The sequence below is a fragment of the Alligator sinensis genome, unplaced genomic scaffold (genome assembly GCF_000455745.1).
Source record: "Alligator sinensis unplaced genomic scaffold, ASM45574v1 scaffold354_1, whole genome shotgun sequence".
NCBI lineage: Eukaryota > Metazoa > Chordata > Crocodylia > Alligatoridae > Alligator > Alligator sinensis.
The window spans coordinates 1137655-1164244 of NW_005842200.1; the positions used below are offsets into that span (position 1 = coordinate 1137655).

The window sequence follows — 26590 nt, forward strand, 5'->3', positions numbered from 1 at the left end:
GCTAAATCAGGGCCAGGCTGCCCCCTGCCCTGGACTCTGAATCAGGACCTCTGGCCTGATCTGGCCCACAGATGGACTGGGCACTACCCATCTGGCCTGCTGGGCAAAAAGATCGAGCACCACTGCCTTTAAATAGCCACCCTAGCTTTGTTTGATAAATACCTGCCTGGACTTCGCAAAGATGTCCAGGGTCAGGTTCTGACAGGCTCTGGAAGTCTAAGGGAGATCTAAATCGGAGGAGCAACTGCTGAGAATTACCCTCCACATGCACAGTTTCTCCAAGGAGACTTGGCATATCGATGGTACTTGTAGGAGTTTGCCTTTAGCTGACCTTGGTATCTGCAATAGAGCATAAGGGAGAAGGCAGTCCTTTAAGTATGTAGGGCCCAGATTGTGACACTGACATTGCAATTTGACAGTGGCAAAATCACATTGTTCAAATCTGTGTATTATCGTACTTTTAGTCTTGCCACCTTTATTGTGTGCAGTTAAGTTTTAATCTTATGCTCCCTAGTTACATTTACAAGTAGGAAAACTAATTTTTCTTGTTAAAGATTTCAGGCTTTTGGAGACTTATTTGATGAAGCTATTAAACTAGGATTGACAGCAATTCAAACCCAGAATCCAGGTTTCTATTACCAACAGGCAGCTCACTATGCACAAGAACGGAAGCAGCTAGCAAACATGCTCTGTAACCATGATGTAAGTTGCAGATGGCCAATTGGCTACTTTTTGTTCTAAATCTCTGTTTATTAAAGCTTTACTGCAGAATAGATCAAAGCAAGTTTTATATGCATGTGTTGGTACAAGTGGAAAGTGAATTGCCTTAGTCTCTATGAGCGTCTTTATACATGCTCCAGCTGTGGGGGGGAGGTAGGGGGTGAGCCAGGGGACACTACAATTAGAGTGGCTCCTGTGAGCTGCTCTCATTAAAGTGCCCACAGCATCATGTGTATTCGGCATCCTGTGCTTCAAAATGGTGGTGGTGGTGCTTTAAAACTCATTGAACAAGCTCTAGCTAAAGTGTCCCCACTGCCATTTTGAAGCACAGGGATGCTGAATACACGAGACACTGAGGCTGTTGGAGCGTGCTAAATTATCATGCTCTAGCACACTTGGCTAATTGAGTCTGCTCCACACTACTTACAGGGTGTTGGATCCAATGTCCTGCACGTTTACAGGCACCCTGAATTTGGAAGGATTGTTCATGAATGTATAATTTACATGATCTCCACTGTGAATCTCATTTTTGGTGGCACGGAGTTCTGTAAAATATTTCCTAAATTGTCTGTATGTTGCTTGCTTGACAATTGGCAGAAAAGTTGTAATGAAGCAACCTCATGACACTTGTCCGTAGACTTTCATGTATAATTAGATCTACTTTCATACTATCTTGTTACAGTATTGTGAAATAGGGCTGTGCGGAAAAGCATCATTCCGCTTCAACTTCTGTTCGATGGAACAGTGGTTCGTTTAGAGTTTTGTTTCGTTTCGAAAGCACTGTTCCATTTTGTTTCAACAGAACTCTTTTGCTGTTTCAATGTTTTGCCCATAACTAGTGCTGGGAAGATCGGTGCTGCTGCTGGCCCCAGTTGGCAGCCTCAGCCTCCTGTCATCTGGCAGGCAGATCGGGGGCTTGCCCGCACACCTGGGAGGGCTGCAGGGACTGTGCCGGACTGCTCCTGGAGGTGCGGGCCCCTGATCTGCCTCCTGGATCACAGGAGGCTGGTGCGAGCACGAAACAGTGTCGAAATGAAACAGCTGGCGAAGCTTTGCACAGCCCTATTGTGAAATAGTATATTGGATTCCTGTTAGTGCAGTTGGATGATCTAATTAGGAATTAATAGGAAAGAATGGATCAATAATTGCTTGTAACTGCGACTTTTTTAAAAGAAAAGTATACACTAATTTTAAAAACAAATAATCTAATTGGCTTTTGCCTTTACACTATGTTAAACAGTCCACTTTTTCTTCGTGAAACCCAAGTAACTGAAATAATATTTTAAACAAATGGCTAGAAGTTAAATAAGCTGTTTAAAAAAGTAAGTTCCTCTGTTTCTTTCTGCATAAGTGAGTCTATAGTACTTATTTTGCTATATACTGAAACATGAGGTCAATTTTTTTTATATATTTTATAATATGAACCATTTTTCAAGGCTATGTTTGCTGAATTTACAGTCTTCTGTGACACATCCCATTCCGGATCCACTGGAAACTCAATCTGGAGTGCTTGACTTTTATGGACAAAGATCATGGCGGCAAGGAATACTAAGTAAAAGTTTTTTCCTGTTTTTAATATCTATAGAATTCAAACAAAATGATTTAAATCTGCAACCCTGTTATAGTTCTGGATGGGCAGGCATTGCATCTGTCCAGAGCTGGTTGACTTCAAAATTTTGAGGAGTTGCGGGATTGAAGCATTACTTGGTTCTTTTGGTTAGCAGTATAACCTTACGCACAATGGACAAAACGTGTTCCTAGAATGTTACTTGGAACCATCTTTTCTGCTTATATGGATTAACACATCTCAGTTTTCACTACAGATTTGGTTAAAATTTTTAGTTCTACTGCAATAGAATACAAGTAGTGCATAAAAGTATGAAATTGGTTCTATAGCTCTTACTCATGTGAATTTTTTTCCCTGTCCCATTTAAACACCTGTGGGAATGATTGCTGTTTTACAAATTTAATAAGGTCAGTTACCTTACTGTCTTCTGCCTTTGAAATTCTCTTGAAGAAGATCAAAAGGAGGCTAGACAACATAGCAACTAGACAGATTGCAGTCAGGTGTGACTGCACCATATATGGTCTTGGCCAAACTAACTTTCATCTGGTTAGTTTGGGTACTAATAACGGTGAAGCCACAGTAGCTTGGGATACATTCACCAGTTTGAGGTCCCCAGGCAGTCTTGTAAATTTTATGCTGAAGTCTGTGCAAATATGCCTTCATGGCTATTGGTAGCTCTGCTAGCAAAATTATACCTAGTTTTGTGTATTTAGAAGTCACATCTCTTATTGCAATGTAGAATGAGCTAGAAGATGGAGGGAGAGATGCAAGGAAGTTGGTGTTAAGCCCATGTATAGAGACCATAAGGTAAATCTGTACCCTCTGTAAAATAAGTCATGTCTCTGGATATCAAAGTATACTTAGAGATGAAAAGGTGAATTGCTAGATATGAAGTTGTGAAAGATCATTGTAGGGGTTCAACTAACAGTAAAAAAAAAAAAAAAAAAAAAAAACAACAACCCCAAAACCACATTATTTTCAAATTTCTGACACCAGTCTGAGCTTATGCATGAACATACATGCATGACCTTGAAATATTCGCATTATTGATTTTGTCCTTTGGTCATGTTTACACCATATCAGATGGAAAACACTCATGCTCACTCATTCCCATTCTATACCACTGGATATGGAAAGTGTCACGTAGCTGCTGTTAGTGGCACATGAAGACACCCAAGACTGAACCAGAGGGTATTGCTGAGCATTGTCTAAAAATCAGCTTCTTGGCATTTGGTGTGTATGGAGCTGGGCAAGTGGGCAGAGTGTGTTTTCAGGCTGATGCTCCTCAGCACAGCAGTGTACTGCAGGCATGTCTTTCTTCTCATTAATCCCTGTTACTATATAGTGGTAGATTTTAACTTTTGGACATTGGAGCTTTGATGCTGTCCTCTTGAAATGTTTTCGGTCTGATCGTTATATGTTTTGAAGAGTGAATTGGCTAGATAACATTTGAAAATAACAGTTTAGTTTGTAATCAAAATGATAAATATTACAGGATTTCAAGATTAATAGAAACTTTATTATCAACTGTGGGAATTCAGCATTCAGTCTTCCTGCTATAGTTAATAGTCTTGTGAAATAGCTCAAATAAAGCAGGGAACGATATTTTTTGCATTGCTTTAAGTTAGTGATTTTCAATTGGAGTGCCATGACAGCATAGGGTGCCTTGAAATCCTTTCAAAGGTGCTGCAAGGCATACAAACATGATTCACAAGATAAACAGGATTTCAAATAGGAATCCATAATGTTAAAAACATTGTGATCTGTTATGGTCTTTCTGAGTTCTTTGCAACAGAATTGGTCTTATTTTTCTGTAGTCAAAGAAAGAGTGAAAACTAAGCGTTTTTCAAAGGGTGTGTTCCGTCCATCATGGGGTGCCTAGAGTCAAAAGAGGTTGAGAGCCACTGCTTTAAATGCTGATGTCATGAACTATTGGTGGAGAAACACAGAACTGAAGTAGTCCTTTTTTTGAGAACTAGCGAACAGGAACAAAGCTGATAAGTAGTTCGTTTTGTAACTTGCAAATAGTGGTGTATTTGGTCTGGAGCACAGTGCTAGAAAATAGTTAAGCATCTTTGCTATGAATCCAGAAGTAAATTCAAGTCTTTCTCCAGACTTGTACCAAAGGCCCAAGTTGACACAGTCGTGAATGGCTAACTACCCACTTGGGGTGGGAGTCAAAGGTTGCAGAACATGATACTAGTTGCATGTCTCCCTTGTCTGCAGAAATAGATATGCCTTAACCATTCTATCCTGGTGGCATTTTGGGCTTGGAGGACCTTTGACTGTTTTACTTCCATGTTTGGATTAATGATTTGGGCCTTCTACAACAGTTCCCTTTAAAAACAGCAAGAATTTCTGCTCCAAAGTGTTCTTTGTAATATGAGAACCTAGCTCTATTCTATAAACATTCTTTTTCCTAAGCAATGACAGTATTAAGAACGTGACCGTGCCTGAATTGGAACTGGCAGTATATTTTGAAACAATGCAATAACTTCTTTTGGGACTGGACAATATTTTCAATTTAATGGATTTTTCATTGTCCTATGCAGGCTTTGATCTTTCTGATCCTGAAAAAGAGAAACTGGGAATTTTAGCTCTGCAATTGAAAGAGAGAAGTGTTCTTCACTCGGTAAATATTATTCTAAAACCTACTTCTGTGTTCTAATATGGTTATTAAGTATATCTCTCACTTTAACAGCATTTTTTTTTTTATCTGTTAGGAACTGATAATCACTTTGCTGAGTAACGCGGTTGCACAGTTCAAGAAATACAAATGTCCAAGAATGAAGAGTCATTTGAGTAAATATCACTTATCAAACACGTCTCTTTAACATTTTTTGCAGTGTTTTGAAGTATTGACAGTGACTTCGTTTTTTTTTTTTCAGTGGTTCAGATGGGAGAAGAGTATTACTATGCAAAAGATTACACTAAGGCATTGAAGTGAGTACTTTATGAATGCTACTTCTGTGCTTTTATTTTTCTCATTTTAAACGCGTAGATGTATATACATAGGATTGTGTTTGGAAATTTCATTCAAGGCCTTTCTTGTACTAGATATGGTCTGGGAGTAAACTTTTGAGTTTACAGACACTTGGTGACTGACCCATTTTGTACTCTTCTTTTGCTTCTTGGCTGAAACCTGAAAATTGTTCCAGTTTGGAAGTTCCTTCTGAAAGAGAGCAAAACCCAGCCAGTGAGCAAAGGTGGCCTAGTGGCAAAGTGGAACAGTCTAATATTGTGAATATTTAATCTGATAACTGCAAAGAGAACTGTTATCTTTCATACAGATCTGGCTCTGCAGCATGCAAGAAATACACAAAAAGGATTATTTGTATGTTGAATAAATTGGAGAAGGCAGTTCTATATTTAATATTCAAAATAAAAATAAGCCTTTACTTAGCTTTTGCATTTATTTGATTTGTAACAGTTATCAGAAGCTTGTCACCTCAGTATGCACCAAAGTTAAACGTACAACTATTCTCTTATGAACTTCCTGTTTTGCATTTCAATTTCTTTAATTTTTTACTTCATGGGGGAAGGTGGGGGAAAGGTGAAGCATATGTTAAAAGTAAGCATTGTAATTAATCTGTTAAGGTTTGAAGGTCACAGTTTCTATTAACAAGAGAAGGCAGGTTGGCTGAGAAGGATAGTTGTCCTAAGTTTACTTCTGTTTGCTGGAAAAGATCTTCTGAAGGACTTATCTCATGGGGAAAAAATTACTTTGTTGATAAACTTAGTAAAACCTAATTTTAATTTGAACCTATCCCTCAATATAAACTAAGGCCAAAAAAACGGCTCTTATATCGGAATTGGGGTATCTCTACAGGGAGCATAACTATATTAGTAAATGTATGGCTTTGGGTATACTAAGGAGACTTTCTGCCTGCATAGACTGTTTTTTCTGTTTAGTGTGAAACTTTCCTAGCATTAGTGAAGATGAACTAGTGTTACAATAGTGGTAAGGGTTGGGTTTTTGAAGGGTTTTTGTGTGTCTGTTTGTTTTGGGTTTGGTGTGTTTGTTTGTTGGTTTGGTGGGGTGGTTTTTTTTTGAGGTTTTTCCCCCAAATTTTCCATAAAATAGCTAACTCCTGTTATGGTAGAAGATGAACAGTTTCTAGCAAAAAAGGACAGAAGTTTTTAATGAGAATTTAAGAATGTATGTAATACTAAGGGCTATTTATTGCTTGCAGTAATCAAATTTGCCATGGTTTTTACCACTCTGTCTAGGCTAAATTAATTTCTAGTGAAGTAACCATCCTTTCTAAACTATGGTGTCCACTGCCTAATAGAAATAATGCCTCTGTCTTTCAGACGGCTCTTGATTACTTTTTTTGTAAGAGACTGAAACTAGTTTACTACTTAGTGACAAAAGTTAGTAGCAGATGTTTTGTTTGGCATGCATTTTTGTGTTTCGTAAGAAGTGCTTGTGCATTACGTCCTACTTCTGTTTAATTCTCTTCCAGGCTGTTGGATTATGTCATGTGTGAATACCGTAGTGAAGGATGGTGGACCCTCCTTACTTCCATCCTGACAACAGCTCTGAAATGTTCTTACCTTATGGCACAGTTAAAAGATTACATTACTTACTCTCTGGAGCTGTTGGGTAGAGGTATCCTTTAAACTGGTGATTCCCAAAGGGTGTACCATGAGAATAACAGAAACATGCTGCAAGATATTCCCCCTGTGTGAGGAGGTAAATACTAGGGATGTGCAAAGCAGGCCCTACTTGGTTCGGATTTGGCCCGAATCAGGGACAGTGATTCGATTTGTTGATTCAGATCACTGTCCCCGATTTCAATTCGGCCAAATCCGAATCTGAAGATTCGATGCCAAATCAGCGATTTGGACAAAGACACAGCTTTAAATGTTTTTTTTTTTCTACATACCTCAAGGTACCAGCGTGGCTTGTGAACCCTGCAATGTTGGGGCGGATGGAGCATCCCACAGGAGCATGGAGGGGGCCCCGCGACATGCTCAGTGGTGAACTTGGAAGTGGACCAGAAGTACTTCTGGGTCCACTGGGGATCAGCCGCGGGGGTACCCCAAGTGCCCCCCAGACCCAGGAGGCACCAGTTGCCAGGCTGGGGGGGGGGTGCAGGGAGGCCCTCAGCGCGCTCTCTAGTGGACCCAGAAGTGGACCGGAAGTGATTCTGGTCCACTTCTGGGTCTGCTGCCAAGAGTGCTGAGGAGCCCCCCACACTCCTGTGGGACGCTCCATGTGCCACAGCACCGCAACATTCACGAGCCACCTGCTACCTTGAGGTATGTAGAAAAAACATTTAAAGCTGCGTCTATGTCCGAATCTCCAAATCGATTCGGAGGGTTCCGATTCAGAGAGGTTAAAGGGTCCTCTGATTCGATTTGGATTCAGAGATTCAGCCACTGAATCGGGCCGAATCTCTGCTGAATCGAATCGGGGACCAAAGCTTCACATAGCCCTAGTAAATACTTGTCTGCCCCAGCTACTCCTGCAGCTGCTCCTTTTGGGGACTGCTGCTGTTGCTGCTGCTTCCACCTCCCCCTTCCTCTTTCCTAGTCGGCACCTGTACTGACCCACATTCCTAGCAGCACACTCCACTATGAGTGGGCAGGTGCACACAGATGGAGTTGCACTTTGCAGCCTAGATCATCCCCTTCAGTTCTCCCATGCTCCCAGTCCTGGCAGGAGGGGCCATGCAGATGATTGTCAGTATGTGAGACCTTGTAGGAGAAGTCTCAACAGTAGGGGCTGCCCTTACCCCAAGGTACAGACCAGGGATGAGTAGGGCAGGTGGTGGAAAGAGCAAGACACCGCAATATGAGGTCTTGCCCCTGCTGCTCCTGTGTCACCTGCTACATCAGTGATTGGTTTGTTTGTTTGTTGTTTGTTTGTTTTTTTTAAAGCCTTAAGGCCCATCTCCGTATCTTTCTCTCTTTTTTTCTGAATTTAGATATTTCACTGACTTTTTTTACTGGGAGGCTGCAAAATTCAGAAAAGTTATGGAGGGGTGCCTTGAGGCAAAAGGTTGAGAAACACTGGCATAGACTAAATCTTTGCTTAAATAAATGTGTTTGGCTTTTTTTAACAGTATTGGAATGATTTCTTTTGTCAGGGGAGTGGAATATGTTACATACTTAAAAGTGTGTGTGTGTGTGTGTGGTACCACGCACGCACACCCTATCTTCTTGGGTGTAAGAGTGAGGTAGATGTGCCACCAATTTTGATCCAGAAAAAAGTATGCCCTTGGTATTAAAAGTTTGGGAAATGTTGCTCTAAATAGTGCATTTTAGTCTTACAGTTGTGTAGTGGTTGAGATGCATCACTTCATATATTTTAAGGTGATCTGTCAATCTGCACTCATTTAAATGTCCCACTGCAAGTGGGTGCAGTTCAGCACTTACTTTGAAGCCAAATCATTTTATGCCAGGGCTGAACTTCTGGCTTTTTAGTTCTATACTTTGAAAGTAAAACTTACTGGGCTTTTTTAGCTTAAAAGCATCACAAGTCAAGAGCGGACTGGCAGTGGAGGAGATGCAATGAATATAACTCTCAGTTGGTGACCAAAAGTTGCCAGGTTAAAATAATACAGTTGAAAGATGTTGACCACTTGGAAAAAAGTTTGTAATGGAACAAGACTAAAGAGAGACTACTTGCTCATGCATGCAGTACATTAATTTAGTCTGGACCACTTTCCCAGTCTATTCCCAGCTGCACTAAAACAGGATGATACAGTTGTCTTGAGAGGAATAAATGATGCAAGCCTTCATTTAAAAAAAATTAAAACTTTTTTAACCAAAAACTGCATACTTTGCTTTCAGAAGATTGTAGTCTTCACAAGTAATCCAAGCATTTTCCTTTTTGCTTGTTATTGTTAATAGTGCAGCAATATTTCCCCCCACCCCTTGATGCCCTGGGAGCATGGGATGCCCTTACAGTAGGTGTTTTCAGCTCTTTGTTCTTTCTTTGTCCTAATCTGTCTATGCTTTTACTAGCATGGTCTCACTAATTATTCCAAATCTTTTCTCCTGTATAAAGGGAGGACTCTTGCTCCTTCTTCTGTGTTTGGTTTTTATATCCCTTATCCTGCCCTCTTCACGGTTATTAACCAGGTTTTATTGTAATGTGTCAAACCACGCTGCTTGTCCTTATAAACAAAAATTACATGAAGCCTTTAGCAACGCTTACAAAAACAAGGTGTAAGAGTTTGGCTCAAGATTATTTTGTCATAGTTGTTGTCTTCACCTTGATTTGTGTGTGAATAAAACGAAGGTCTTAGAATAGAGAAAAAAGACTTCAAGAATTAATAGAATTGTTATTTGCAAATACCAAAATGTTCATGTAAAGTCTTTCATGCAAGTTCTAGGATTCTCAGATTTGAAGTTCAAAGACTTAAGTTTTTATTTTTATTTTTATTTTTTTTTTTTTTAAATCAGCATTATGAGGATGCTTTGCCTTTTTGTTTTGTGGGTTTTTTTGTTTTCCTTCATTCTGTTTGTTAGCATCCACTCTGAAAGAGGACCAGAAATCTAGGATAGAAAAGAATCTGATTAAAGTTTTAATGGTAAGTTGATAACATGTAACTTGCTTTAATTATTCTCAAAAGATATATCAGCATCTGGCAAATGTTTGTAATCTAATATTTGGGTACAGAATGAGAGCCCGGATCCTGAACCTGATTGTGATGCTTCTGCTGTGAAAACTTCACAGAAGCTGTGGGCTGACCGAGTTTCATTGGCAGGCAGCAATATCTTTACAATAGAAGTACAGGATTTTGTACCATTTGGTAAGTAGCAAATGTTGAAGTACAGCCATGTTCAGATAAATGTGCAAAAACCAATTCATTCCAATTTGCACCATCACTTATCAGCAGGTCCCAAACTCTGACAGATTGTGCACCACCAATTTAAAACCTTAAGTATCACCAGCAAACTTTTGTCATATAAAGTAATTACAATAACTATGTTAATGTGTACCACTGGTGGTACGCGTACCGCAGATTGGGAACCACTGACTTATGCCAACAAATACACTTAAAGCCACCTACATTGCTGGAGTGAGAAGCTGGTTAGAAACGTTGAGCCATATTTTTCTCATATATTTTGGGAGTAGAAGAAATTTAGTCAAAGAAACTTAAGCAAAACCTAGTCCTGAGAGCAATACAGGATTTGAAAAACAAGTTCCCTGAACTTCAGCTAAAGTTATACTAGGCCCAATATGGGGATAATTCAGTTCTGCACTGACTCTATATGTTATATGCTTTGTAACCAGAATGGCATAGGAATGGGGAAGAAAGCTATCTACTAAATGACCCTGATTTCTCACCCACCCACTCATCTAGCCCGTACAGTGAAGCATGTAGGCCGCACTATGATCTGCAAACATAGTAAAAGTGTCCTTGCTTTCTGTTTGTCACTTTTCTCTTTCCCAACAATCCCTGTAGGTCCACTTGCACAGCCTGTTTATTAATTTGGTTTAATAATGTAATAATTTTTTTGGCCCTTTAATATGCTTACAAGTGGATGCAACTTTAAGGTGTGTGTGTGTGTGTGTGTGTGTGTGTGTGTGTGTGTACATATGCACACATGCATGTGTATCTACACACATCTGTATACATGTATGTAGGATATAGCTGTATGTATCCATGTCATACACAGCGTTTAAAGAAGAGGGTATTTATGATGGAATTTAGTGTTAGCAGGACAGTATTGTTCATGTAACAGATCTTTTTCTGTTAAATTCTAGTACAATGCAAAGCAAAATTTCTTGCTCCAAGTTTTCACGTTGATGTCCCTGTTCAGTTTGATATATATTTGAAAGCCGATTGTCCTCATCCTGTCAGGTTTTCTAAGCTATGTGTCAGCTTCAATAACCAGGTAATTTTTGTTTTCTTTGTTTGAGCTTTTGTTAGAGGACAGTTAGTTTCTCATAATAGCACTTACTGTAATTTTGAAAGGTTCATGGCACTTCCCTTTTTGTGGTTTTAATATTGCAAAATAGCCACTTTGACACTTCAAATTGGAAAAGCTTCTATTTCTGTTAATTTTTTTTTCCTTTACTTTTCTCCCAAGAACTAGACTAACATCATGATAAATTTCCAATGTTTCTTTTAATACAATTTTTTTTCTCTTGTAGAACTCTGAAAATGTCCTTCCTGAAATTAAACATTTTATATGAAACCCTAGAATGAGTCAGGGTTTTTATCTCTCTACTAAATTCACTAGGGCAATTACATTTTAATTAATAGTCCTATTTAGGGTAACAATCTTCCTTATGAACATGCCTCTGATCAGTGACTATTCAGAAAGATGGGTTTAAGAATGTTTTAGCATAAGAGGATAGTTCTCTGATAAGTAATGAAGAGGTAACAGTAGTTCATATTTGGCATACATTGTCCACATACAGTACAATATCCTTTTAAAAAAAAAATTATAAATATTAAAAATCTCAACTTTGTTTTCCTCACTTGCTTGTAGGAATATAATCAACACTGTGTGGTAGAAGAAGCATATCAGAAAAGTGATATTCTGGAACAGTCATCCCAGGGAACAATGTGTCTAGTCCCTGGTAAAACAAGGAAGTTCACTTTTATATTTGTTGCAAAAACTGAAGATGTGGGAAAGAAGATTGAGGTTTGTTAATTAGTCTCACAATTTTGCTTGCTGTAATGTTGTTTTCTTCTTAAGCCAAAGCTGCTTTAGTTCTATGCTAACTACTAATGTACCAGTCTTTCATCTATGGTTTCTATTGCTTTTAAAAGTAATTCCAAAATTGAAAGTAAAATTGCACTGTTGACTCCTGGTATTGAACAGCTGTGGAGTTTTATATAACTTTTTTCTAAAACAAATCGCAAACTCAGTGAGTTTCATGACATACACTTAAAAGTGAAAAATACAAATAACTTTATATCAGCACGTTGAACATCTGCATACCTAGTGACCTGGACATCTATACTCCCAACAGCCTTTGTGGTTTGCTATGTGATATATATGAAACGGCTGTATATACTGCAAAATAACTAGAGTTTCATGTTGGCAGAATGACCAGAAAACCCCCAGATATCTATAACATGCTTGAATTAATTCTTTTCAGATCACCTCTGTGGATTTGATCCTGGGTAGTGAGACTGGCAGATGTGTGATTTTGAATTGGCGGGGAGGAGGGGGAGATGCTGCTTCATCTCAAGAAGCCTTACAGGCAGCCCGCTCCTTCAAACGGCGACCTAAACTTCCAGATAATGAGGTTCATTGGGACAGCTTGACTATTCAGGCAAGCACTATGTAAGCAGAAGCTAAAATGTGTGATGATGCAGATCATGCATATCTTCCCTATGTATTATATTTATTGGGGTAAAACAAATAAGCTTAAAAATAATACAAGCAGACTATAAAAGATTAAATGGCTCTTCAAGATTCCATTACTTGTTTGTTGTTGATTGCCCTAAGTTGGTTATTTCTATATCTGTCAAAGAAATAAAGACCTCTAATATATTCTTCTAGATCTACAGGTTAACCTAACCCAAAGGCAAACCATACAAGCTTCAGTTCTGCTTTAAGCATCTCGCCCAAATATTCAAACTTGCTTTGTTGGCATAACCAAGGAAGTTATTTACAGCAATTTGAGTATGCAAAAATGGCCTGAAAAGCTATATTACCAAACATACTAATGCTAACTATAGATGCTTTCAGGGCCATTATATATTCTTCATGACAGCATATGTTTGCTGTGGGCTTTTTGTTCATTTGCTCACAGAAATGTGAGCTCTTCACACTTGCTGAGCCTCCTGTTAATTCTAATGTGATTTGTTCCAGAATATTTCCATACTACAATTTTTTTAAGGAGTTTCAGATCCAATTCACTTGTCTTCCACCCTCAGAACTGTTTCAGCAATATACAGCATTAGTCTCTTTAGTTAGAATTAAACTTTTTTACCCAAAGAAATGTAACTGAGCTTTCTTTTTTGTATGATGCAAGGATAATTTCAAGAGTGCCAAACATTTCTGTTCAGCTCCGACACGAACCTCCTGCCCTGACTAATGAAATGTACTGTTTGATTGTGACAGTTCAGTCACATGAGAAAACGATTGCCAAAGATGTTAAGCTCACTGCAGGGCTGAAACCAGGTATGTTGCTTATTGTCAAGGTGGCACCTTATTGCACCCTTAGGCACTGTATAAGTTAACTAAAACCCAGCCCCTGCTCCAGACAGCAGCTTGCCTGTAATTCTAGGGTATAAAGAAAACATGATAGGTGAATTAAGAGCCAGGTAGGATTGGGGGTGAAAGGACCAGGTTACAGTTAAAATAGGTGGGTATGATGAAACTAATAAGTCCCATTTCACCTGTTTTGGCAGCTTAAGTACTGTAATATGGTGATGCTTTGTAGGCTTCCCAAAAAACCTGTTTTTTAAGGAGGTTTTGAGAGGGAAGTGAAATCCTTTCCCCATTCACACAAACTTGCCCCTGTCTACTTTTATATTGTCTATTAGACTTTTCAAAATTATTCAAGTTTATTTGTGTGAGACTGTGCAGAGAGCTTCAAATACAGAACTAGATGAGCATTTCATTTAAAAATAATGCTTTTGTGCTCTTCTGGGAAACTTGGGATCCAGCCCTGAACCACTTGAAATAAAGTAGCAGAACTGAAGTCTGTGTTCATTACAGGCCAGAAAAGGACAGTAGCAGCAAATATATTTTGGGTTCAGTTAGTTTCACATGGGGCCCCTCTAGGTCTTCAGGTGAAGATGTGATGTGCAAATCACACAGTTGTGCCTCCTGCCATGCCACACATATGGCAGGAGGCATGATTGTGGGATCCAGCATTAGATCCTATCCTGCTTTATTGCCAGTTACAGGAGGAGCCTGGAAGATTGTCATCCCAGACTCCCCCTGCATCAGCAAGTAAATTTCTGTAGCTAACAGGACTGGACCTAGAGTTCTGCGGCTGTGGGACTCATCCTGGCCACAACCCCCTGGCACTGGGATACAGAGTCTTGCAGCTGTGGACTTTTGGTCCTGGTGGCTGTGGGGCCTCTTCAGCTGGGAGCCCAATAAGTAGATTGGGCTCCCAGCTGTAAAGGCAGACCCTATTACACTTGCAAATTAAAGCTGGATAGCAACCAGCTATAAAGTTTAGTACACATTTTCAAGACCTAATTTTATAGCTGGTTAGACCTTCTAATGGTGAGAGAGAGACTTTGCATGTGTAGCTGGTCTCAGTTCATTGCTCAGTACCTGAAATGTGAAGAGGCGGCCATAGTTACTTGCTCGTTTGGGCTTTCTATTTTGGATATTCTACCCGTTGGTACTAGTAGCATCCAGAATGAACGGTGGTAGTTCTGAAATATTTTTGCTTTCTGGTAATAACTGTGAAAATGCTTCTACCTATCATTTTAATATCGTTTCATATAGAATTAGATGCACTGAAATAAAGGTAGAGGCTTAAAATCAAGGCTCTCTTGACCTTTTAATCTTAACTTGATATCTGACAACCTTCTGGGTTTGCTAATTTGTGTGGTGGGTTTTTGTTTTGTTTTTGTTTTTTGTTTTTTTAGTTTTTTGTGTTTTGGTTTTTGGTTTTTTGGTTTTTTAAAAGGGGAGCTGAAATTTGATTTTTCTATCATTGAAAGGCTCTGTCTTCTGTGGCCATGATGTTTTGACAAAACACAACTTCTGGGATTTTTCAGACTATGGCATGATCTTTGTAAATCCTTAACTCCAGCCTGAGTGACTGATTCCCATGAGCTTTAAAAATATATGTTTACATGTGTTAAAGGAAGAATATGTTTTTAAAATTATTTGAAACTTAGTTTAATATTATTTTATTTGGCAGTAGACACTAAAGATGTATATTTTGTTCACAGTAACATTTCCCTTCAGACTTGTGTGTTTACCTCTCCTCTCCATTGGCATTGGTTGCCAAACCATCAGTCTGTTTCCAAAAAAAAAAAAAAAAAAATCTTCTGAGACGCAATAATAGTTTGGGTGTTTTAGGGTAGCATTTAGGGCCAATTCCTGCCCTTCTGACTGTTCTATTTGAAATAGACCAGACAGAGTTAGAAAATGTTATAACAGATATAAGCCATATAATCATCCAAATTAATGAAAGCCATTGTACTCTGGTTTATGTTTTGCTTTCTCATTTGGTTGAGGCGTATTTCCAGTAGCAGTTATGATTCTTAATGTAGCTTTTTGTGATAAATACATAATACCTATTTACTAGCAGTAGGTGACATAAATGATTAAAACAAATCATTTGTGGGTGTAAAAGCAGAATATTTTTATCATAGGGCAAGATGCCAATCTGACACAGAAAACCCACGTGACCCTTCATGGGACAGAGATGTGTGATGACTCCTACCCTGCATTACTTCCTGATATTCCAGTAGGAGATTTGCAGCCAGGAGAAAAGGTGATGCTCTTGAGTGACTCCTTTGACTCAAATTAAGGAAATGTTTCTTAGTTAACCTGAAAATGTGCATTGGCTGCTAGAAAGATAGGCATATTGTATTTAGAAGGGCTTTAGATATGATGACCAGCATATGGATAGCCTTAAAGTAGTTAGTTTACCTGGGGGCTGACTCTGTTGCTGTTTTATGTTTTAGTGTATTATGGACTGGATCACAGTTCACAGGGTCTGAGCTGTGTGCTGGGAATGGGTACTACTGGCTCCTAGTTCCTGTTAACTGAATATTAACCAAGAAGGTTGATCTCAGCTGGGAAGTATTTAACATAAATATACAATGAAAAATTGCAGAGAAATTGCTTTCACAGGGCTAGGCTATGCTTCTGCCACCTTTGATATGAAGCCTAGTACTGAATAGATGGTAGTAAAGAGGTTTGATACTGTGATGTGAAGCTGAAAAGAAGGAAAAGTTTATGAAGCTCTCTAAATTCCCCATTCTGACAAAGGAGAGTGAGTTTAGGGTACTTAAGTAAACCGGTTGTCAGTTGAATTTGAAATGTCAAGTCTAATTTAGGAAATGGCAAATAGTTTGGAACCAGTGTAGCTTCTATAAGTGAATGGTGGCTGCACTGGTACTTGTCAGCAGCCTGAGTGTTATATCTCTTAACGTGTGCTGACTTTTTGGTGGATGTAAGGAAGGGAGTATTCCTGTTCATGAAAGACAGAAGTTAATAGCAGGCACTAAAATTAATTGTCTTCCTACCTGACCTGCATAGATAAGAGCAGTACAGTAAAACTCATGAATATTTGAACTAACAGCTGATAAATTGCAATTTTGTTGCATCAAATAACACCTGGTGATCATTCCAGTCTAGTACTGTAAGTAGTAGGTGAACAACAGTGAAGTGACCAATATTGTCTTTTTTTACTTCATTCTTTTATTTTACAGCTTGAAAAAGAAGTTTACATTCGTTGTGGGACAGTTGGTACAAGGATGTTTCTTGTTTATGTCTCCTACTTAATCAATGCTGTTGTTGAAGAAAAAGAAATCATCTGCAAGTGTCACAGGGTATGATGAATTAAGTGCAGCAGTTGCTTCCGATGCAGTCTTTGGGTGGACCTTCCATTGCACATTTGTTCATTCTGAAATGTTTCTAAGAAATGGGGAATTCCTAGAATATGAAAATCAGTGGTGCAAATAGTAGGATGGTATTAAATGAAGTTACCAAGTAGAGTAATTGGGTGACATGGTCAGGTATTTTACACTTATTCATTTTCATGTTGGCATTAAATGTACCGAATATCCAGAGTGGAAGTGCAACACTTAGGGCTGTCAGATCTATATCAAAGAGAAACCCCAACTCAGGTTGCATTCTGAAAGAAGTACTTTCCCCAGATGTGACAGGATTACTTTCTGAATGGAAAGAAAGGTACACCGTGCTTCTTTGACAAGTAATTCAAAACGCAAAACCAAAGGAGGTTACTTGGGGAATTATGTTGCTTTGTTAGCAGCTCCTATTGAAAAAATGAAAGGCTCAAGGGACAAGGTTAAAGGAGAAGAGAGATGGAGGAAATGTAGGTGGACATACAGTGAATGATATTTTGAGGTGATGCTGTTTCTGGCAAGTGTAAGAATATAAATTTGTTTATGAACAAATTTAATACTGCAGCAGAAAAGGATTATATACTTGGAGTAATGGAATTCCATGTACTCCAGTTTGACAAATCTGGTGCTCTGACTGAAACTGTGGGGACACTGTCAAATCAATATCTACTTAATTTTAGGAGAAAAGAACTTCAAATCCTGAGTTCCCTGTCTATTCCCTAACAGTGGGGCCAGAGTGCCAAAAACACCCCAATGCTGGCTGCATGTGCCTCTCTGGGCAGATAGTGGAGGATGGGGCCGGGGTTGCACTGACCCAGCCCCTTCCCTGCCCTGTGACCTGAGGTGCATGTGCAGTCACCATTGACATGGAGCCAGTGCTGGGACTTTGGAGCCTGGTGCAGCTGTTTGCAGCCTGTCTGCCACCTGTTGCAGCTGCCTGGGTCGGCTGTGGCGGGTGGTCAGGAAGCTGCAAACAGCTGTGCCAGGATCTATGGCAGCAACGGGTGCATGCGTGCCTCTGGGCAGATGGCAGGGGAGGGGCCTGGGACAGTGCAACTATGGCTGTCCTCCGCTGTCCACCAAGAGGTGTGTGTGAAGCCACACCAGCAAGAAACCCAACCAAGGGCTCTGGAGCCCGGTGCAGCTGTTTCCAGCCTTTCAGCTGCCTGCCACAGCTGGCCTGAGCTATGGGCAGCTGCAGCAGGCTGCAAACAGCTGCAACAGTCTCTGGAGTACTGGTACTGGCTTAGTGACGGCAGTAGTTGCACATGCACCACTGGGTGGACAGTGGGGAAGGGACTGGGGTTGCGCTGCTCTGGGTCCCTCCCATGCTGTCCCCACAGACACGTGTGTAGTTGCTGCCACTGTCACAGAGCCCAACCAGGGCTCCAGAGCCCAGTGCAACCGTTTGCAGCCTCCTGGCTGCAGCGAGCTTGGGTTGTGGGCAGCTGTTGCCAGCCACAGAGCACAAGCTGCTTGCATCAGGACTTGCAGCCTCCCAGCCACCTGGTGCAAGCAACCTGGCACACGTGCGCCATACTCTGGCACACATGCCGGGAGTTGCTGACCCCTGCCTTAACATTTGGATTTTGCTAGTTTTTGAAAAGGCTTCTTCTCTATCCTGTTGTCTGATATACATATGAAGTAAAGGAATTCTCAAAGAAAACTCATTTCTCTAATGTCTCTTGTTTCTAGTTTCTCTTAATATTATTTTGACTAGTTGTATAGGCAGGATTTTTTTTTTAATAAAATTGTAGCATTTTGAGATTATTTAAATTGGATTTGTTAGGGAATGCTTGTTTAGAACAAGTGTACCATCTACAAGTGACTTTTTTCTTTTTATTGAATGCTAATATGACATATTCCTAACAGAATAGTTTTATGCTTTCTTAGTTGTCTATAGCAGTGATTGGCAACCTCTTTCTTTTTGGCTGCCAAAGTGAACCAGTTCTGGTCAGAGGCAGTGAATGCCAGGACTCGGCCATTGCCACGGCTTTTTCCCACGGTGGCATGGGGAAAGTTCCTGCTGCCTCTGATTTTTTGGGCAGTACTGAGAAAGCTCCTGCTACAGCAGAAGCTCTTGGCCACCAAATGCAGCAGAAGCCCCATGTCCACATGCTGGATCAAATGCCTGTGTGTAGGTTGCCAATCCCTGCTCTATATCAGTAAAATTTGTTTCAGAATTGGCATATAATGAAAAGGCTACCAAATCATTCCCTTCTCCCTCCCCACAGGTTTTAGATGAATTACTTCATAAACCTATCTAAAAAAAGGAAAATGTTGATTTCTGTGGTTGCCAGTATTGATGGCTGATAGGTTTTTGTTTTTAAATGTTTCTTATGAAGGGGAGGGGTTGAGAGGAACAGTAGCCTGGGAAAGGTTGGTGATATCACTAGTGAATTTGAGACCCAGTAGCAGCAACTGTTTTATGTATAATGTCAGTATCCAGACTTGAAATGGAATCATGTCACTCTTTTTCTCTCTGTTTAGGATGAAACAGTAACTATAGAAACTGTGTTTCCATTTGATGTTGCAGTCAAATATGTCTCTACAAAGGTATGTTCCCAAAATTTTGTTGAATTTCTGTGATTCTGCAGCATCAAAGTGGACAGATGTGACCGACACCTTCTTTATGTTGTCTTTTAACAGTTTGAACACTTGGACAGAGTTTTTGCAGACATACCCTTTTTACTAATGACAGACATTCTGAGTGCTTCACCTTGGCCTCTCAGTATTGTCAATAGCCAGCTACAGCTTTCAGCTTCCATGATATCAGTGGATCAACTGGAATCTTATGTGGAGAATGGTAAGAGTTTATATTGTTCTTGTTTCATAAGAATAATTATTTTTGCATGGGTTAGGGATTGGAAAGAAAATGTATATGCTGTATAGTACTGTATACTGTACAGTATAGTACTGTATTCACTTTTTTACATGACAAACTTCTAATTAATTTGTCAACACTATCAAAAGTAATATTGTCACTCGTAGCTAAGGTTTAGAGAGAGAGAAAAAAAGTTGAAATAGAGAAACTTCATCTGTACCTGCTTGAGTTATGCCTGGGTATTTGAGAAGGAAAAAAATGCAAGATCTAATTTAGGCAGTGGATAATCTCATTTGACATAAAGACCATTGTACAGAAAACAAGTTAGAAATGACTCACTGAAGAGATAAGCATATTTGCTTGCTACCACTTTCAGGAAGTGGCTGTTAACTCTTCTCCCAGGCAGTAACAATTGTAAATTACATTTGAAAGCATGTTTTTGGTACAGTAGTTAATTTCTTTACCTTATTTTAAGTACCATTATGCTGTTTGTTTGGAAAGGGGATATTGGGATCTCTTATGAGCACAGATCTCGGTTTTCTGTGATTTTAAAAAATCACAAATTCTCTTTTTTTTTTTTTTTTTTTTTTTTTAACTGTTGGGAAACCATCAAATCCATGGTTAAAATTAAATGCCCCCTACAGCCTCCCTGCTCTGCTTGTGCCCACAGCCCTGCCAGAGGGGGCCCCAGCTGCCAGGGCTATGGGGCCAGGAACCCAGGTTTGCAGCTTCCTGCCCCCAACGGAAAGCAGCAGCTACTGCAGGAGGAGCATGAGCCAGCTCCCCCTCTACTATGGGCTCAGGTGGGGCTGGCTCCCAGCGGTAGTGTGCACTCCTGGAGGGCAGAGGGGATCTGTGCCCCCCAGATCTGTGGGGGTGGGGGAAGGGCAGGTGTGCGCTGTGGGCTTATGCTCCCCACCCTGCTGCCCTCTCCCAGGCCCTCTGGAGCACAGCGTGTGCAACCCAGCATTGCAGTGCACAGGGGGCATGCACATGAAAGCCGCCAGCTGCCGCAAGCTCAGCACTGCCCTAGCCACACTTCCCCTTAGGTGGGGGCAGCAGCGAGGGGTGCAACCCTGCGCTACCCCCATGTGCACAGGGGAAGCATGGCCAGGGTAACATCAAGCTTGCAGCAACAAGCAGCTTTCCTGCATGTCCCCTCTGTGCCCTGCGGCGCCAGTTGCGTACACTGTGCTCCAGAAGGCCTGGGGGAGGGCAGCAGGGCAGGGAGCACAGCATTTGTGACCCAGGGTTTATAACCCCCTAGGCACTCCGGCTGGGAAGGGGGAGGGGTGTTTGCAACCTCCCTGCTCCGAGCCGGAGTGCCCAGCTGGCTGCAAACTGCCCCTCGCGGCCAGAGAGTGTCCAAGCTGGCTGGGGTGGGGGCAGGCAGGAGCAGTTTGCTGCTGGCCAGGCACTCCAGCTAGGAGTGGGGAGGCTGCAAACCCATTCCCCCTACTCCCAGCTCGAGTGCCTAGCCAGCTGCAAACCACCCTGCCCCACAACCCCCCCTTACCTCCAGCAAGAAGAGTGAGCCTGAAGCAGCCTCTGGTAACTGCGAGCATCAGGCCCTGCCCTTCCTCCCTTCCCCTCCAGGCAGGGTTGGAGATTTCCCTTCCCCTTTTGCAAATAGCTCTTGCAGGCTGAAACTCAGCCACCCTGCAGAGCTCTTTTATCTGCAGGTTTCTCCTCTTAAAGGGAAAATCTGTGTGTTTTCTCTGTTTTTCCATGGAAAATGGGAAAACCCAGATCCCTGCTTTATGAGGAAATGTAAGGCAGTTTATGGCTCCATACAGTGATGTCCTAAACTCTTGGGTTTGGTCTAGCTTCTTTCTTTTGGGTTAAATCCAGTAAAATTGCAACAGTGTTTTGCTCTTGATTTTAAGGAGACACAAAAATTTACTATAATCTCTGGCTTTGAATGTCTCAGACACCAGCTAGGGCAGGAGTTGACAGCCATTTGTTGGCAGGGGCTAGACCTTGTGAATTTCTGCCTTGTCTTCCCCTGCTGCCCAGTGACCAGCTGCTTGTCCTCCCCCTTGCTGTAGATACCTGACCCCTCTGCAGTGAGGAAAGCACAGATGCAGCACAGGAGCAAGCTCTGTAGTGGAGGGGAGCTCTTAGGAGGGGTGGGTAAAATGGCATAGCTCGCAGGTTGTCAACCAGGTGTATGTGTACCCCCAGGGATACTTGAGAAGGTCCTAGTGAGTACTCACGGCTGAGTGGTGACAGAGTGCCATCAAACACCATTCCACACAGGCACTGCCTGCCTGGATGCGGGAGCAGGGGAAGGTTGCACATGGTGGCTGCCGCCACTCCACATCTGGCCGCCGGGGGTACACTGACCCAAAATGTTTGAAAACCCCTGGCATAGCTCCCTGTCGCCACTTCCTCCATGTTGGATGAGATCTTTGCAGGCTGGATTGGCTGGATTGGACCATTTCATGGGCTATAAGTTGCCAACCTGTGACCCAGAGTGCAAATTAAGGAAATTTAACTTAAAAAATAACAAATTATCACCAAAGTCCAAAAAGACACATCTGAAACACTTTCTTACCAGTTTCATTTTAATAAACAAACCCATTTAGATATCCATGCGAAATACCTAAGAGCACAGTGCTCTACCAAGCCTTTTATAAGAAAACACATTTGATCATTTTGGCTTTAATGTATTACCTATGCCTTTTTGAAATGCAAGTACTTAACCACTCTAGAGGCAGGATCTGAAATGTATACTAGTCTGTGCACATAATAGCAAACAGAAAGCTGAAGAGTGAATTTGCAGACTAGCCTAGGAAGAAAAATTGTGTATATATATCCTTGTCTGAGCTAATGCTCACTTTTTACTAGTAAAATGTAAAGATATTTTATCTAGTACTTTTCCTCATCCTTCTGAGGCTGAGTGAGCACAATATAGGGAAGCTGGTTAAAAATACTGTGACAAAACAATGTTGTTGAAAAGTGATAATTCAACAGAATCAAAAGGTTCTGTGGGAGCATGTTAATTCCACTAAAACTTTAGTGAAGACCAGGCAGGCTGGTTGACTGTGTGGGTTGGTGCCAGCCTGGCCTCCAGCCACATGGCTGCTGAGTGGGCTGTCTAGGTTTCTTGATTTTCTTTTCTTTTTCCCCCGCTGTCTACTTGGCCAGGGGACTCCAGACTTCCCTTGTCACTAACTGTATATGACATTCCTAGGTGGTCTCTAGGCTGAGTGCTAGCCTGGCCAAACCAGCTTAGTTTCTGTGATCAAACAAGATTTGAGTACATTTATTTAGTCCAGTCTAGCTGTGCAACAGTGGTTCCTCCAGACTGCCTGCCATCTCCAGCTACAAGGCTCCCACTTGAGTCGGGATTTTTTGACCCTCATGCAAACCAATGTCTAGGGCAGTCCAAGACAACACTGTTCAGCTCTTTATTTTTACTACCTGCTACTCTAACTGGGACTTAAAAAATACGACATATTTCAATATGTATTTCGTTCAAATACAACTTCTCTTACTTGATATTCTAGTGAAAATAACTCAAACTGTTTTGTTTTTGAAACTTTTAAATTTCCAGCTTGGCTTTCATTTGGAAAAGTTTCTGTGGAAAATCTTGAAATTTGTACTTTTTGACACACAACAAAATGAAAACAAGCTTTGAATTCTTGTGCCACAACAAATCTCAGTCTGTTTTACTGTGCTTATTTACCCCTCTGCATGTAACCTGAAATTGGAGATTGCTTTATCCTGGGTATTAGAGAGCCCATACTTCTTTTCAAAAGGATAGATGCTAACTACCAGGGTAAACATATTCATCACGATCCCCTTTTCCTTAGTTGTGGATGCCTCTCAAAGTTTAATGTTTTGTACATGTATAAGGATTCTTCAGGCTGAATGTATTGTGTAAGTTCTGGGTATTTGGAATGTGTTGGGCTTTTATATCTGGCCTGGTTTCTGCATGAATTTTTATAATTTATACCCCATAGCTTTTAAAATTAAACAAAATATTGCTGATAGTTGTTTTACAGACAGGTGAGAGTGCTAGTGAATGCTTTTGCCTTCGTTGCCCTCCCATTACTGACAGTCAAGGTGGAGTCGCTACTGGGCGTTACATTATCTCTTGGAAGAGGTAACTTATCCCTTGGCTTTTTGTTTTAAAAGTAGTCTGTCTGGGTTCTTTACTCTTCAAGTGATAAGCATGGCAAACCCTTCTTGGGTAAATGCATTAGGAGCCATTTTTAAAAGTGTTCATGCTGATAAAATGGGTTCTAACTGAAATAGCTGTATGTGAATTTTATTACCTTTCCATCGATTTGATCTATGCCAAATAGCTGGTGGGGGTGGGGGGAAGAGAAACAAGGAAGTATTTCACGGGATGGGAGGTGGGACTCAAATTTCTTAAAAACCTGTTCAGATATAGTAAAACTTTTTTTAAATGGTCAAATTTGAAAAACAAAACAAACTCTTTATTTCCTTTCTTGATTCATGGGTTTCTGTGTCCAAATGTGTAATTAAATATGAAAACTAAACAGATAAATATATATATGTTTGTGTTGTGAACCCTTTTTGGTATTAGACGAACTTTAACCAAAATACATTTTGGAACATTGCCTGTCATCACCTAGCATAGTGATTATAATTCCCAAATTAATTGCATTTCTTTTATTAAGCTAACTTTCAACTACTGCACTGCTAGGATTGCTGCAAGCATTGCTTTATTAGTTTGCTGCTTGATTCACTTTTCTGTTGACTTAATGACTCGGTGTCAAAAATCCAAATGCAGTCCAAATACATAATATTTCTTTTCATAGGAGTTCAGCTGCAGACAGTGTACCTGTTGTTAGCACTGTGATCACTCTGCCACATGTGATTGTAGAGAACATTCCACTCCATGTCAATGCAGGTAATGTTAATACACGCTTGAAATATTTTGGTGACAATTTCTGTTCTGGGCAGCATACATAGAGCTCCCCTGTGAAGTCTGTAGAAGCCCCAAAAATGCATCCAGGACTGGAATTTTGCTTTTATAATACATACATCCCACCCCTTTTTTATTACTGAAAACTGTATCTTTTTTTTTTTCTTTCATGGGGGGGGGGAAAGTAGAAATATGTGTAGGTTCCCCTCGCTTCATTCTCCCCCCAACCCCACAAGTGGCAGTAAAGCTTTATAGCTTCTGTGCCTGAGGTTTTCTAATTTGCTGTAGTATAAAACAGGAGGGCACTGTTGGATGCTTTCTGAGGCCAGTGAGGGTAACTCCACATCACAGTGGTTTGGGAGAGGCTCTTCCCACTCCAGTGTAGAGTAGGAGTGGGAACAGTTAGATGATTCAGTTCTTTCTACTGTATCAAAGCATACTGGGGGATCACAAAGGCACAGATCTCTCTGGGTGTTTTGCTGAACTGGTTCCTCTATATTCCTGTTACAAAACGTTGTTGCATCCACCCAGCCCCAACAGCTTCTTAAGGAAAAGGAGGCTAGAAGGAGCAGCTGATTACAAGTAAACTCTTGCCTTTCCAGTGTTGCAGTTGTTCAAGAGTAACACTGGAGGGAAGAGTCTGGTTCATGTTTCACAAACCATGCAGTTACCTACCTCTTATGTTTATTCTAATCTGTGCTGGTATGCTATCTCCTCCATAGAGCAGATCAGTCATACCATGATAAATAGAACTATCCTTGTGATTACTACAGTAATCTGGTAAAAATTCTCTTTATTCAATGTTGTGTTGTTGTTTTTTTTAATGACAAAGCTGTCTGATATCATTTAGTCACATGGTTACTCCTTTCTGTTTTAAAATGTATATATTTTTATGCTCTGTGCCGTTGCACTAGATACCAGGTATGCTTTTCTGGAGCTTTTTGATCAGATGTCACAAATCAAAGGATGTATTGATCTCTCTTGTGCCTCTTTAGATCTGTCTAATGCCTTTGAGCAAAATGACTTTTTATGAGAAGCTGATGGATCTGTTTGTCTATGAGGTCACTTGTTTTGTCTCCAAAGATCTGCCTTCATTTGGGCGAGTCAGAGAATCCTTACCAATCAGATATCACTTGCAAAACAAGACCAGTTTGGTCCAGGATGTGGAAGTATCAGTGGAACCCAGTGATGCCTTCATGTTCTCTGGTTTAAAACAGGTACAAAATCTCATCATCCTCACCCCTGTTTGTTTAACCTGATGGTACTGAGGACTTGCACAGCTGTTCTTGCAGACTTCAATATGCATTTTTTTTAAAAGAAACACTGAATACTATATATAATGTAATATACCCATGAAAAATATTCATAAAACCCAAATATTTGCTTCAAAATACTGACAAGTCTGTAAAGCATCTCATCTCCAACCAAGATTAGGTTTATGAATGTTCTACCTTTCTTTCACGTTTGTACTACTTTGTACTTCAGATGTTACCCTGTATCATGTGAGCTTAGTATGGACTCTACTATAAACTGATCAAGTCACCCTCAAGTTACTAATCTTTAAGGCTGTACAAACTGAAGAATAGGAGAAATATATCTGGAAGAGAGCACACATCCACACTTTTTTCTTTTAAATGTAAGAAGGACTGAAAATAAATCTCATCAGGCATCTGTTGTCATATAATGCATGCATGTTGAAAAAAGAAGAATTATACTTTGTAAAGAGTTTCAGACAAATCGAGTAGAGGAAAGTAGTTGTAAACACTATTTCTAACTTTTTAGTATAACTGTAAAGACTGAGTAATATGTCTTATAGTCCTTCTTTCTGGGGCTGTTTGTGATTTTTAGATACGATTGAGAATCCTCCCAGGTACACGGCAGGAAATGTTGTATAACTTCTACCCTCTTATGGCTGGGTATCAGCAATTACCATCGCTCAGTATCAACTTGCTCCGGTTCCCAAGTTTCACCAATCAGTTGCTCAGACGATTCATACCAACGCACATTTTTGTAAAGGTAAAGTTCTGAGGGAGACTTTTTGGCTGCTTGTTGTTAAATAAATTATTGGGATTTGCCTTGCTTTTGAAGAT

The 26590-nt window shown here is 40.5% G+C and overlaps 1 protein-coding gene across 7 annotated transcripts in view; it reads left to right on the forward strand.

The window, feature by feature from the left end:
* TRAPPC11 (trafficking protein particle complex 11) overlaps positions 1 to 26590 on the forward strand; it is a 42117-nt gene that overhangs the window by 13030 nt on the left and 2497 nt on the right. For 5 of the 7 annotated variants that reach the window (XM_006026601.3, XM_006026599.3, XM_014521291.2 and 2 more), the window contains exons 10-29: positions 555 to 702; positions 2179 to 2272; positions 4840 to 4919; positions 5011 to 5089; positions 5176 to 5230; positions 6754 to 6899; positions 9770 to 9831; positions 9921 to 10053; positions 11013 to 11143; positions 11744 to 11899; positions 12360 to 12547; positions 13242 to 13390; positions 15556 to 15677; positions 16621 to 16740; positions 19267 to 19332; positions 19426 to 19582; positions 23600 to 23711; positions 24394 to 24485; positions 25584 to 25717; positions 26349 to 26516. In XM_006026601.3, the coding sequence (XP_006026663.1) occupies positions 555 to 702; positions 2179 to 2272; positions 4840 to 4919; positions 5011 to 5089; positions 5176 to 5230; positions 6754 to 6899; positions 9770 to 9831; positions 9921 to 10053; positions 11013 to 11143; positions 11744 to 11899; positions 12360 to 12547; positions 13242 to 13390; positions 15556 to 15677; positions 16621 to 16740; positions 19267 to 19332; positions 19426 to 19582; positions 23600 to 23711; positions 24394 to 24485; positions 25584 to 25717; positions 26349 to 26516 (2392 nt within the window). Of the gene's footprint in view, positions 1 to 554; positions 703 to 2178; positions 2273 to 4839; positions 4920 to 5010; positions 5090 to 5175; positions 5231 to 6753; positions 6900 to 9769; positions 9832 to 9920; positions 10054 to 11012; positions 11144 to 11743; positions 11900 to 12359; positions 12548 to 13241; positions 13391 to 15555; positions 15678 to 16620; positions 16741 to 19266; positions 19333 to 19425; positions 19583 to 23599; positions 23712 to 24393; positions 24486 to 25583; positions 25718 to 26348; positions 26517 to 26590 lie in introns of those variants that run through there. The other 2 variants (XR_003094769.1, XM_025207587.1) reach the window with 2 other exon arrangements.